At 40.6% G+C, this 14,415-nt stretch overlaps 1 protein-coding gene across 2 annotated transcripts in view; it reads left to right on the forward strand.

Annotated features, from left to right (window-relative positions):
* RELCH (RAB11 binding and LisH domain, coiled-coil and HEAT repeat containing) overlaps positions 1-14,415 on the forward strand; it is a 122,820-nt gene that overhangs the window by 6,536 nt on the left and 101,869 nt on the right. For both annotated transcript variants that reach the window (XM_026658541.2, XM_026658565.2), the window contains exon 2: positions 11,510-11,599. In XM_026658541.2, coding sequence (XP_026514326.1) covers positions 11,510-11,599 — 90 coding nt within the window. The remainder of the gene's footprint in view (positions 1-11,509; positions 11,600-14,415) is intronic.

Genomic DNA, 14,415 nt, shown 5'->3' on the forward strand with positions numbered 1-14,415 from the left:
CGTCAGCAGGTAAATAAAGTGGCCCGGCCCGCTAGGGTGCTTACCCTGGCGAGCCGCGTGCTGAACGTTGCCGACCCCTGTATTAGAAATTCAGATGCAGACATTCTTTTCAACAACCCTCCCCTTTCCAGATTGTTAATGAAGATACCTACATGAACATAGAGCTAACTCTATTACTGGAAGTACACCACTAAGGGCTTCTCTTTAATGCTTTACAAAGCTTCATTACCCTTTACAGTACTCTGATTGGTTTTCAAGCTGTGTAACAGTGCTCACACCCAAGCAAACTCAAAATAATTTTGCACCCACAGTCTTCTCTGCAGCAGCACTGCAATATCAATTGAGGTATACTGAGTTTATATAAAATTCCATTTCCAATTCCTGAATCTTGTTTTCCACCCCCACTAAGTTTTGGTGGCTCCTTTGAGGAGGCATGTTATGCACTGACAGCCTTAACACTGTACCTTGAGAACAGCAGGTCAAGAAATAATACTGACTGTGTAGGAAAACTGTGCTCTTCAGTGATGTGTTTGATGCATTCTTTCAACAAAATGCCCAGAGAGCATTCGGCCTGTAATGTTTGAACCAGCTGGAATCCTAAAAACTACCAGCAGGTTTCTTATGGTCATGGCTATGCAAAACTGCCAAATCTTTACAGTTTTTAAAATTTTAACAAGGGACAGATTTTTTTTTTCCCGCTCCTACTCCCCTAAAGTGAAATTTGTATGTGTTTTCCCACAATCATTTCAGATTATGGCAATATTATGAGTTATGTTGTTAAATCTACTAACAAACAAATACAGGCTGTTAACACCAATTCCATTCAGTAAATTCTTTAAACTGCTTTTTCAATTGTTGTGAAATTCTCTGTTTCAACGCTCAGGGTCTACGGTCCAGGGATTGCACCAGGATAGCTATGATGCTATAGTTATGTCAATATAACCCTGTAGTATAGATGCAGCATACTCTGATGGAGGGTTTTTTTCCATTCATGTGGGATCACCAGCTCCACAAGCATCTGTAACTGGGTTGACAGAATCATCCTTCCCTTGACCTAGCTGAGCCTACATTGGCAGTTCGGTCGGCATAGCTACGCTGCTCAGGAACATGGAATTTTCACACCAGTTGGAATTATTAATATTGATATTTGAAACCAACAAACACTAGTGTAACCATAAATTCCTTTATTAAATCCAAAGGCCAAATGATATTTATACAATTGCTCTAAACATGCCTAAAAAGTCTGTCTAATAAGCAATCTAGTAAATCCAAACAGTAACAAAAGAATTATAAGCATTTGAATAAGATACTTACAAATAGGCTAAACCTGGGGATGCTTTAGACCCATATTGGCTGGCTCCAACATGGTCAGGCAGGTATTAGCAATGAACCCTTTAAGAGTTTACTTATTATACCCTTTAACAAACAAGTGATGTCATTGCCAATTACTGTCTTCAGCTAAAAAACAATTTGAATCAGTTCACCCTTTTTTCCAGTCTTAATCCAGAAAAGATTTACAAACTCCTTTTTTCCCCAAGGATCTTCCTCCTTATCTCTTCCCCTCCTTCCTGCTAACCAACAGTTTTTCTTTGCACCTGGGTTTACATAGGTTTTAACACTAGTGTGTGGTTTGGGGAAGGGCTGTGTTGGCTCATTTTAAAACAGATCGTCTTTGTTTTAATTTAAAACCATCTGCTGTCACCCTTGTCAGTCAGAGGCCTTCTTTTTCAAAACTTCCCCCTATTCATTAGTTATTTTTTGAACCAGATATCCTCCCTATTTCATTCTTTTCAACCTTATAATTCATTCTTTTCAAGGCCTTCCTTCTACTTGTTAGTCAGGGCCTTTCTTTACAAAGCACATATATTTCCTTAACCAATAAGCTAACTTTACTTCTTTAATTTTATACTTACCGTACAACATCCCTGACTGACATAGCTGTGTCCAGCTACATTTTATGGTTAGATTGGACCTTAGCCTCTGAACTCCAAATGGGTGGTACTGTACTGAAAATGATGAAAGAAAGCAAGAAAGTGTGAATATGCTGTAAGAAGAAAGGAGTGTTTTGCTGGACTAATACCAGTTCTCAAACCTAAATCATAGGCAAAGTGATTGAGGCGAGTACATAATCGTGATAATTGCTCTATTGTGCTAGGCATTGTACAAATATATAGTAAAAAGTTTCTTCTCCAAAGAGTTAACAGTCTAAAGTTAGAAAAGTAGAAGTGGGTGTAACAGTCAAAGGAAAAAGTAAGGAGCAGATGAAGGTAACAATGATGGGCACTTGTCATTGCATCAGCGACCTATACGGTATGCAGTTTTTGATGATTGTCGGCTTAAAAAGTGAGTATGTGCTAATAAAATTTGCAGATGACACAAAGTTGGGAGATATTGCAAATATGGAGGAGGACTGGAATATCATACAAGAAGATTTGGACAACGTTGTAAAGTGGAGTAATAGAAATGGGATGAAATTTAATAGTGCAAAGTCATGCACTTAGGGACTAACCAGAAGAATTTTTGCTATAAGCTGGGGATGTATCAGGTGGAAGTGACAAAGGGGAGAAAAACCTGAGTGTATTGGTTGATCACAGGATGACTAAGCTGCCAGTGTGGTGCAGCCATAAAAAAGGCTATAATGCAGTGCTAGGATGCATCAGGAGAGGTATTTCCAGTTGAGACAGGGAAGTGTTAGTACCATTATACACAGCACTGCTGCGACCACACCTGGAATACTGTGTGCAGTTCTGATCTCCCATGTTTAAAAAAGATGAATTCAAACTGGAACAGGTGCAGAGAAGGACTACTAGGATGATCCGAGGAATGGATTCAAACTGGAACAGGGGCATAGAAGGGCTTAGAATGATCTGGGGAATGGAAAAACCTACCTTATGAGAGGAGACTCCAGGAGCGTGGCTTGTTTAGCCCTAACCAAAAGGCGGCTGAGGGAAGCTATGATGGCTCAATAATACCAGCGAGGGAGAGGAGTTATTTAAATGAAGTGCCAATGTGGACACAAAACAAATGGATATAAACTGGCCCTCAACAAGTTTAGGCTTGAAATTAGGTGAAGGTTTCTAACCATCAGAGGAGTGAAGTTCTGGGAACAGCCTTCCAAGGGGTATAGTGGGGGGGCAAAAAGCCTAAGCTTCAAGACTGAGCTTGATAAGTTTATGGAGGGGATGACATGATGGGACTGCCAATAATGCCAGCCTCAATTCCCCATTTGTCCACTTCTCCCACAAGCACCTAACAGGAAATATCTCCAAGGGCTGGTGAGGGGACACTAGTTGGAGAGGGCTCTGAGTTACTGCAGAAAATTATTTCCCAGGTGTCTGGCTGGTGGGTCTTGCCCACATGCTCAGGGTCTGACTGATCGCCATATTTGGGGTTAAGAAGGAATTTTCCCCAGGGTCAGATTGGCAGAGACCCTGGGGTTTTTTCGCTGTCCTCTGCAGCATGGGGACTGGGTCAATTGCAGGTTTAAATGAATGTAAATGGTGCATTCTCTGTAATGTGAAGTCTTTACATCATGATTTGAGGACTTCAGTAACTCAGCCAGAGGTTATGGGTCTATTACAGGAGTGAGTGGGTGAGATTCTCTGGCCGGCAATATGCAGGCGGTCACAGTAGATGATCATGATGGTCCCTTCTGACCTTAATGAGTCTAATTGGCATTTTCCTATAGAAATTATGGCAGCAATGGGGCTTTATTGACTCATTTGAGGAGGGCATTTCATTAATAAAGGGCAACATGGAAAAAAGTGAAAAGATGCTTGTGGGAGAAATGGACAAATGGGGAGTATAGGTTGGCATTATTGGCAGAGCAGAGGGGGTTGGAGACAGTGTAATAAAATAAATAAGGGGCAGAGTTGAGAAGGGTGGAGTGTTTTAAAAGGTGAGGATAAGAGACTTGAATTTGATGCTGTTGTGAAAGAGAGGGAGGCATTTCAGAATAGTCTCGTCAGCATTTTGAATGGACCTGCAGAGGGTTTGAGGATCAGGAGGGCCTGGAAGTGGGTGAGGCTTTAAGGGTATGCCTGCACTGCAGTGTAAGCCCAGAATTTGAATTCAGGTTTAAGCCTAAACCTCCCTTCTATCTATACACACATCACAGGTCCAAGCCTGAATCAAGACTGGACCTGGGGTTCTAACCCCTATTGCTTTGCAGTGTAGATGCAGCCCACTGGACTCTTGTTCTGGGAGTCCTCCAGAAGTCCCACGGTCCAACCTTCTTTGTCCTCTGAACACTCAAGTTTGATGGACAGTCAAGTTTTTCCACACTATGCTACAAACAAAGGGCTAGAGTGGCCACATTTTAGGAGGGCGCTAGGAAGTCTGGGGATGTGTACATGTATGGTTCCACACAATACAGTGTAGATGCTGGAGACCCAGGTAGGGACCCAGGGTTCAACAATCCCTAACCTGGGATTACAAATGAGTGTAGATACTCAAGCCCTAGGTTAACAAACCTAGGGTCTGCTAACTTGAGTTCTACTAACCCTGGGCTTACATTGCAGCATAGACATACCCTAAGAGGGCAAATTCAGAGATAGATGCAAAGTTATGAACCTGAGTGACTGTTATACAGATGGTGTTAACTAGTGGTGGGAAAACACTGTCAAAACCTATCATGTTTAAATTGACATACATTTACAAGGAGATGACTGAAAGACCAGGGTTTTGGGGATGGGGTTGGAGGTAGGGTTGCCAACTTGGTAATATTTAAAAATCGGACACTGCCTCTTCCACTGAGGCCCCACCCCCATCCACTCCTCTCCCCGCGCCCCCATCGCTAGCTGCTTTTCGCCTCCCACCTCCACCCCCCTCCCCACCTGGGTTAGGAGGGACTTGCCTGCGGAGCCAGGGCTGGGAGCTGCAGTCACCAGACGAAGGTAGGAGGTGGCCCCGGCTGAGTAGGGGCTGGAACAGGTGATGACCCAGCACCTCCCCTGCTTGCAGTAACCAGACTTTGGATGTCCAGTCAGTAGATCTGACCAGATGCTGTCAGGTCCCCTGGGCACCTGTCCACGGTAGTTGTAGGAGAGGAATTTGAGGCAACTGTTGTATAAGATACATGCCAGTGAGTTTAGAGATGAAAGCAGAAAGTAGCTGAAGGGGCAGGTGGGGTCAAGGGTGGTTTTCTAGGATGGCATGACAACAGCGTGATTATATTTTGAGGGGAAGGAATCTGAGGGAATTTTTAAGAAGAAATTTGAAGGAGTGATCAAGAGAAGTCAGCCAGTGGGAGCGAATGAGCATACTGAGCAGGCCTAGGGGTTAAGAGAACTGCAAGTAATCTCCAGGTCGCAAGGGAGCAGCTGTGGTAGGGGGAGGTGACCTAGGATCTTGTCAGCCTTCTCTTAAAATATGATTGGGGATTGGAAGGTTTTTAGAAAATGTCAAATAGGCAGCTAGAATTGGGCGGGAGTTGGTGAACATGTAGGAGCAGTGCTGCTTGAACAGGAAGATGTCGTCTCCTTCAGTTCTGCCAAACTTGTTGTGGATGCTATCCATGTATTATTATTTGTATTGATCACAGTATTTTACCCATAGATCCTCAGGAACCTTTTTGTTTGTTGTTTACTAAGTGAAAGATTTTAATATCAAGAAGGTTTATTTTGCAATATTTGAACTTGTTAAAGTAAAAAACATAGTGGTAAATTACAAATTCTTGAAAAGTAAACTAAACATAAAGACATAATTAATAGAAGAAATAATGCAATTACTACTTATAATAAAGTTATTCTACATAGAATAAACATCAGCTTTTCATTTTAAGGAATATATAGCATAGTGTATGATGAATTGTGTGTGATGAGCGGGGTGTGGCATGGTGAAAGAGTAAAGAATGGTTGACAGATGCCTGGTCTTTTGCAATACACACCAAAAAAATGCCTCAGAATATCCAAATACTATTTACATAACTCAGTTGTTTTTCTCCCAACATTGGAAACTCCACACTCATAACAAGTACATTTATCCACAGATCCAAAATAACTCACCTCACTTCAAGCATTGAGTCTTATGCTGTGCAGAATGAAATCTCTATTGACAGCAATTAGATGGAATTCTGAAACATAGCACCTTCAAAATGTGATCTGTCACAGTGAAATGAGTCATAGGTAACTATATGCGTTGCTTTTGGCAGTGTGGCAAAGTTACAGCAAGACATATTTACTTGTGCTGCCGCTTGTTTAATGGCAAAATCTGAAAAAAGAGGCTTGACAAATAACCCCTAAAAGCAACCTACAGACTTACATTTTGCAACATGTTACTGTCTGATGTGCATCTCTCCCTACCTCTTACTCTTGGGAGCAACTGTAACATTTTTTACTGTTGTCCCACATATCCCAGAATTCCCATCTATGGAAGAAATGCTGACTCTGTATGCCTAGTACTTTGGTGCTGCCTGGTTAAAAAACTACATTGCAGCATCCAACTGAGACTTCTGCACAGTACACCTCAGTTACATCCGGCAAGGCCAGGGTGGTTCATGTCATCCTTGGTCATCTCTGTGCCTGAGCAGCTAATAATTTTTATAACTCCAGTGGGGGAGACAGAAAAGAGTAGAGATGGTGGCAGCTGTGTTGGGCATAACATGAAGAGACTTGACAGAGGCGTGCCTGCTCACCAAACCATCGCACGTGGGTTGCTACAGTGAAAGCTTAGGAACTACTGGGATAAAAGCACTAGCATTATTTCAAAGGGAAATATTGCTCCCTTTTTAGAACACTTATGTGAAATTTCATATGAAGTAAAACTTTGAGAAAGTTAGAAACTAATGACATACTGCCTAGTCATTTTCCAGAATGAGGAGAACTATTTTTGCTGTTATTTTTCTCTTTCCAAAACAAAGCTTTGTGTAGTGACACCATACTTGCACTGCTCTTGGGTGGTGTAATAGAAGCAGCAGATGAGTTTTATAGCCAGGGATGAAAAAATTCTTAATTTATATATTTCTAAATGTTAAACTTTTTTAATCAGTTGGCCAAAATAATGTATGTTGGACAACTCAGTCTCCAGTATTCAGTTACATCGTTATTATGAACTTTTATATTTTAAGGGGAGGGGAGCTAAAATGTTTTTGGATATCATATTTGTTAAAAGAACTGAAATGTTTTGTAAAATTAAGTTGTGATTATAGTCTGACAAACAACTCGGTGCAGGAGAGTTCTGAGTTTAATGGCCCTAAGACATCAGTTGTGCTTACAGGAGAAAAGATGTTCTTTCTTACTGCCAGACCTACAAACACAGTGTGCATTCTGCATCAAGCTGTGCTGTCTCCGGCATATGCATCAATAGTTATAAAAATTCTGCCCTGTGTTTCACTGTGATTGCTCAAAGTTTGGCTCTGTAATTGGAATTTAGATGATAAATCTGTTCGTGCCAGAATAGAATTCAGTTTGAATTCTCAAAGCTGTTTTGTCTCTGCAGTGATAAAGAATATGAAGTACTAGAAACTTGCGTAAAAACTTGGCATCTTTAAAGGATGCAGTATTGGAGCTGTGTTGGTCCCAGGATGCTAGAGAGACAAGGTCGGTGCAGTAATATCTTTTTGAACTAACTTCTGTTGGGGAGAGAGATCAGCTTTTGCGCTTAGCTCAAAAGCTTGTCTCTCTCACCAACAGAAGTTGGTCCAATAAGATGTATTACCTCACCCACCTTGTCTCATCTTTAATGTAAGAAGCTATTACTGAGTACACACAAGGTTTAGCTTTCTTTAATATGAAGATTGTTTAGAGCAGGGATTTTTTTCATATTTGTCTGTAAGAAACACCGAGCAAATGTCTGTTGCTGTACTTTAAAGTTGGTTGAATTGAAGCCTACTCACCCTAGACTTCAACTGTTAGACTGTGTAACAACTTAAGCCTGGAACGCTTTCCTTTTATAAATCACTCCTCCTAACATACTTGTTGTCAGTCCTGTCAGTGTGAATTTGTAAGTGAAGTAGATCATTTTATAAAATGGTGATGGAATGTAATCAGCTTCAGAGACCAAACACTTTGTGGTTAGAGTTGTACTGGTCAAATGGTAAAGCTTCTTGGATAGTCTCTCTTTTCTGTGCTATTCATGTTGTCTACTTAGTAGACTGTGACTAGTTATTTAGCAGGCAGCAATAAACCAGTGTCGCTATTGCCTCTCCAGAACAGGATGCTGGTGTGAGCTACTACCTACAATCATACAAAGTTATTTTTCATTATTGCTATGGGTTATTTTGGTTCTGACTTTGCCCCATATGCATCAGGATTTAAACCAAACTGTCCTTAGGAAACTACTACTTCATATAATCTAAAACTTCTAGAACACTACATGTGATGACATTGCTTGTTTGTGGAGTACTGTCATTTGCTTTAAAGATTTTAGTACTTGGCAGACCCCATTTTATGTTCCATCCCTATGGATGGAACATGCCCTCTTTAAAATATAACCATTTGTCTCTTTTTATAATTGTTACCTTGTGTAACCATTAGTTCTGTTACTCTTGTCCATAAACAATAATTAAAACATGCCATAAATAGTAAGAAAAAGAATATACTCTTGATCAATGCATTTAATCTAATCTGGAGTGGCTATCATGGACTAGTATCATTTGACTAGCTTGAAAGAAACCCATGTCTCTTGAAAACCCTTTATAGAATTCCAGACTGTTAGTAGGTGGCTTGCTAACTTTCACTGCTGCTCTAATTGCTCAAAAAGTTAATTTCTTCTGAAGATTTCTGAGGGTTTCTCTTCATTTGCTTCTGTTCTGAAAGTTTTGGTTCAATGACTATCTAAAATTAATACAGTAACTCCTCACTTAACGTTGTAATTATGTGCCTGAAAAATGCGACTTTAAGCGAAACGATGTTAAGCGAATCCAATTTCCCCATAAGAATTAATATAAATTGGGGAAGGCGAGGGGGGCTGGGTTCCAGGGAAACTTTTTTTTGCCAGACAAAAGGCATTCTATACATTTTGAAACAATTTTAAACAAGCAATTTAATTCAGGTATAAGTTTTAAACCATTTTAAAGAAACAATTTAATATAATCATCATTGCTGAGTATGAAGAAATGGGAGGTGCCCCGGCATTACCCCACACAGGCACAGCCCACTGGCACTGCGGACGAGGCAGGCAAGGAGGCTGAAGGTGCTGTAGGCTAGGAGAAGCACATTGCGCAGCAGCAGTTGCAGCTTCCCCTACTGTGCAAGCACCAGGGGTGGGGGGCTCAACCCTCGGCCTGTCCACTCCACCCGTTCCCCCAAGCCTCCACCCTTAACCCGCCTCTTCTCCCCCAGGAGGCAGGGGAGGGATGGGGAGCCTGTGTGATGAGTCCTCGCTCCTCCCCCCTCCCTCCTGAACGCCACAAACCAGCTGATTGCCGCGGGCAGGAGGCGGGGGGAGGAGGGGGAAGGCACTGATCCGTGGGGTCTGCTGGTGGATGGGAGACGCTGGGGGGAGGCATAGGGGAGCTGATGGGGGGGGGGGGCTGCCAGCTGTGGACAAAGCAGGTAGCCAAACAACGTTATAGCGGAGCATTGCCAGCTTTAAATGAGCATGTTCTGTAATGGAGCAGGGACGCAAGATTGAAACAACGTTAAGCGAGAGAACGTTAAGTGAGGAGTTATTGTAGTATAATAGTATATCTTCTAGTCTTGCACCCTGACCTTGCATAACAGAATGTCCTAGACAGGACAAAACTGAATTCTGCATTTACAAAATAAGGTGGGTTCATTGGAAGCTCAGTAACAAGTTAGCATTTATACCGTGTTTATCTATATTGCTGAAACATCCATAGAACTCACCATTTTCAGTTAATGAAGATGTTAAATGACACAAGTTGAAAAATATTCAACACTTCTAAGTACAGCTACCTAAGGTTTCTCAGTAATTTCGTTTTCACAATTGACTTTTTGAAATTTCTGTCTACATTTAAAGCCTGTTTTGAATCTTCCTTTTGGGAAGACGGACTTGTTTTTTTTTAATAGTTTTCTTCACTTAAGTCTAGTGTTTAATTTACGTTGTGTAATGCAGATATCTATTCCACTTGCTATTTAATGTGGCCAGACAAATTCAAGCTGAGCTAGATTACTTTGTCTATAATGTTGTTTATTTGTGAAAATTACATACGTACTTTGTGAGTTATCTGTGATATGCGCCTTTTCCACTCCCATTAAATAGTTTGAGTGCAACCCCATTGAAGCTTTTTCTTCAGTTTTGTATCTGTGGCAGAGGCAAGGATAGAATCTAATTCAGGGGTTCTCAAACTGAGGGTTGGGACCCTCAGGGGATCAGGAGCTTATTACATGGGGGGTCGCGAGCTGTCAGCCTCCACCCCAAATTCTGCTTCGCATCCAGCATTTATAATGGTCTTGAATGTATAAGGCGGGTCGCACTCAGAGGCTTGCTATTTGAAAGGAGTCACCAGTACAGAAGTTTGAGAACCACTGCTCTAATTCTTCAGAGCAGCATTCAACTGCTTTAACATGTACAAGCCTTTCTCTTCTTCCAATCCCAGGCTCATCACTACACATTCCAACTTCTGCAACAAATGAAGCTGGGGTCCTGTGGGGGAGAAAAAAATAGAATGTGTTCATGTAATTAAAGACTATCATAATGCAGACACACAAGGGGGCTGAATTAAGAATGCATAGGCAACCTTCAGTATGTCTCTTTCTAACTTTTCAATGCTTGACTTTGCAACCTTTATGTTCTTTTAACAGTTTTGGTATGTAACTATAAATTTGTGCCTTTAGGTTGCAAATATACAGTAAGCATATAGGGGGAAAAAATGGCTTTTCTAAAAAAAAATTGGCAAAATGCACAAATCTTTATAAAAAGTTTCCTACTGCAGAAATTTTTTTAACTTTTTGCTCCCATTCTCTTATGGTGGCTTTGGTGTTGCCTATTAAGGCTTGTCTACACAGAACAGCAATGAGCACTATAAAGAAGCATTTCTTCTGATTGCAGTATATCTATTGGACTTCCTCAAAACATTAGAACAGGGAATAAAGTAAAGGATTCTGGCAGCCACAAACCTGCATCTCATTAGCAATTAAAATTTCTAATGCAAACCGAGCTGGTATTCTTGAAATCCATTACAAAGTAATTAGGCCATATGTATAACAGCAAAAGGATATAAACAAAAAAACTCTGTGGCTCCTGATGGAAAAAGGATTGTTGTGTAGCCAGCAGAGAATTAGTTTTCTCCTGACATACTTTATTGAACGCAAGAATGTTACATTTTTTCCCCTCACTGTTGCATGTTTCCCTATAATCAGGATAGCCTTGCTACAGTGCTCTTTTTTTTTATTTCAAAAAGAGCTCTTAAATATCTTGTTTTGTTATACTACTTTTTAAAACGTGTGAAGGTTTAAAAAAATAAAATTTTATTCATACACAACACTTGAGTAACCATCTATTTTAAAATTACTAAAACCGCCAAAAATCTATTTTTTGTTCATTGAACTGTTGCAATTTTTAGGACTTTTTACAAATGGTTAAAATCCTGTTTCACCTCTTGTAGATCGAGCTGGAAGCATTAGTACCCTTGATTCCTTAGACTTTGCAAGATACTCTGATGATGGAAACAGGGAGACAGACGAACGCGTAGCAGGTGAGTAGGATTTTGTGTGGGATAGGAGTCCTAGAATACTAGGGTTACTATATGGCTTCATGGGGGTTTTTTGGGCAGCAACATTTATAAATTGCATCTTTCCTCTCCAGGAACATGTTAAAGATTGTACTGGATTATAGTTTTACTAAATCAGGTTTATTCCTAATCATCTTTCAGTTAGCTCAGCTGAAGTGCTGCTGTTAAGTAATTTTAGGAATGAAGAGGAGCAAAATATATCCCTCTTAATGCCCTGTACTCAGAATATATGCGATTCTATGCTGTACTGCCATCTCCTCTATGTATTGTTTGCCACAACCACAGGGGTACTTGAAGATTGTCAAAACCTGCACTATGAGAGCAACCATTGCTTACTGATAATTATTCCTGCGTTAATTTGTTGCTGACAGGTGACTAGACAGTTAATGCCAATTTAACCCCAGTAAGCATGCTGGCCATAAATTCCCCCTCAGGTTTTTTTGTTCCCAGACAACTGTCATAAAGGAAGACTTCATTCTTCTATTACCCAGCGCTGTAGACACCAAGTGTGGTGGTAAGAAAAGGGACCATGTAAAAAATGGCAACTTTTTTCTTTAAACAGATCTGCTCTTCCCAAATAATTGGTATCTGCTTGCATTAAGTAACAAATACCTTTTCCTGTCGTTAATGCAGAGCCAATATAACACTGGGAGTGTGTGCTGGATTATTTTTGGTCTTACCCAAAACCACCCTTTTGATTAGGTTCTAGCTGCGAAATGCATTGGTGATGCATGAACCAGGAAAAAAAACAAACTAGATTGTCAGTTTTCACCGTTTTCAGTGCCAGCAGGTAGAAAATTGTGTACTTGTAACATAAGAGACTTGACATAACAACACTGAGGCATATTGTACCCAACTATGATATGTGCATCACTTTTCAGAGTATAAGCCTCATTTTAAGATAATGGGGAAGTCTAAAATACATTCTTAAAATGCAATTTTCTCCGGTAGTCTTATCACTAGATCATTTTCTTGTTACTGTTATATAAGCTATGCAATAGTATGGAATTAATCTGACCTACCCTCTCAAAGCTGGATTTCAGCAGATGAACTATTTAATGAAGACTAGCTGGCCATAGCAAGCTTATGAAATTAAGGATCTGTGTTTATCTACCAGGTACTTTCTATCAGCTTAGCCTACACTCAGGCCAGATAAGCATTATCTAAATCAAAAACATATATGAGAGGTTTCTCTTTGCTCCCAACCTCAAGTGTAATGCGTTTCTTTGATATCTGCTCTTTTCTGTGAATCACAAGATGTTGGATGGGGGAAGCAACAGGAAATGGCAAGGATAGCTGCCCCTTTTTAAGGATGTTTCTCTACCTTGTGCGGGAGGGATAGCTCAGTGGTTTGAGCATTGGCCTGCTAAACCCAGGGTTGTGAGTTCAATCCTTGAGGGGGCCATTTAGGGAACTGGGGTAAAAATCTGTCTGGGGATTGGTCCTGCTTTGAGCAGGGGATTGGACTAGATGACCTCCTGAGGTCCCTTCCAACCCTGATATTCTATGATTCTTTTGTTTGCAATCGAGAGGGGTCTAGAAGTAGGTCCAGCTGCAGTTACATGATCATAAAGCAGCAATGGCCAAGATTACTTTTTGTTTTTTGCGTACGGTTTCAACAGCTTCTCTTGGGTGTGACCCATGTTACTGTCTTTTTACTTTGAAATTAAACTACTGAGGTGTGTGTCACGCTGTCTGGAGTGACTCACCACTGAGTGTCAACCTCAGAATAGACTGCCAGGAAACAGGGCAAAAACCCCAAACTGGTTTTATGTTCTTGTAATTAGATTTTGCTAAGCCTATAACAAGTTTATACTCCTAAAGCACTATAACAGTCTTACCATGGGGTCACAGACAGACTGGAATGCCCAAGGCGACTATTTTGCCACCCAGGCAAGCTTGACTTTGTGATAGATGGTTTCTTTACAAAAAAAAAAAAAAAAAAACACAATAATATTCAGATTACTCCCAGTCCCAAAGGATGAGTCACTTACCCTGGGTCAGTTGTACTCCGATCTCAAACCAAGGACAACACTTATCGCCAATCCTGTAACAAACTAACTAAAGGTTTATTTAACTAGGAAAAAGAAATGAGTTATTTATAAAGTTAAAGCAGGTGCATGTACACACACACAAATGAGTTGGTCACCTTTTGAAAGGTGACTGTAACTTCTATTATAAGCAAACTCTGTATACCTGTAGGGCTAACCCAGCCAAAACAGGTGGAGACTCCTTGGTTATCCTTAGAAATTCTTGCCCCTCAGAGTTCAAGCAGCATAGGAATAATTTCTCCTTAGCAGGCATTTTAATTCCTTTCCACAGCGTTCAAGCTGTGACAGGATGAAGGCTTGGGCACATACCCTCTTCAGGGCTGTGGGGGAAGCAATCAACTAAATCTTTTGTCCAATGTCTTTTGTTGGGGAGAAGATAACATCTCTTGTGGTGAACAAGTATTTCACACTTGGTAATGCTTCCCCCCTGACTGGATTTACAGTTTCAGAGCAAACATTTTTGCAGTTACAGAACAAACACTAAATGTTACCTTATAGAATGGGTTACAGGTACAATAAGCAAGATTAATACGTGTAGCAATTTACAAGCGTTTCATAAAGTCTAAACACATTGTTACAAGTCTAATACCTATTTTAGCAATAACAATACAAAGGTGAGTCAAACTGGTTTCCAGTTATGCATTTGATAGTATAAACTTGAGACCTAGGGACTTTGGCATGAGCTGGCACTGGTCTACCAGTGCCACAATGTGCTGTTCAGAAGATTGT

This window comes from Terrapene carolina, unplaced genomic scaffold (genome assembly GCF_002925995.2).
Source record: "Terrapene carolina triunguis isolate 2854851 unplaced genomic scaffold, T_m_triunguis-2.0 Scaffold53, whole genome shotgun sequence".
NCBI classification, from domain to species: Eukaryota; Metazoa; Chordata; order Testudines; family Emydidae; genus Terrapene; species Terrapene triunguis.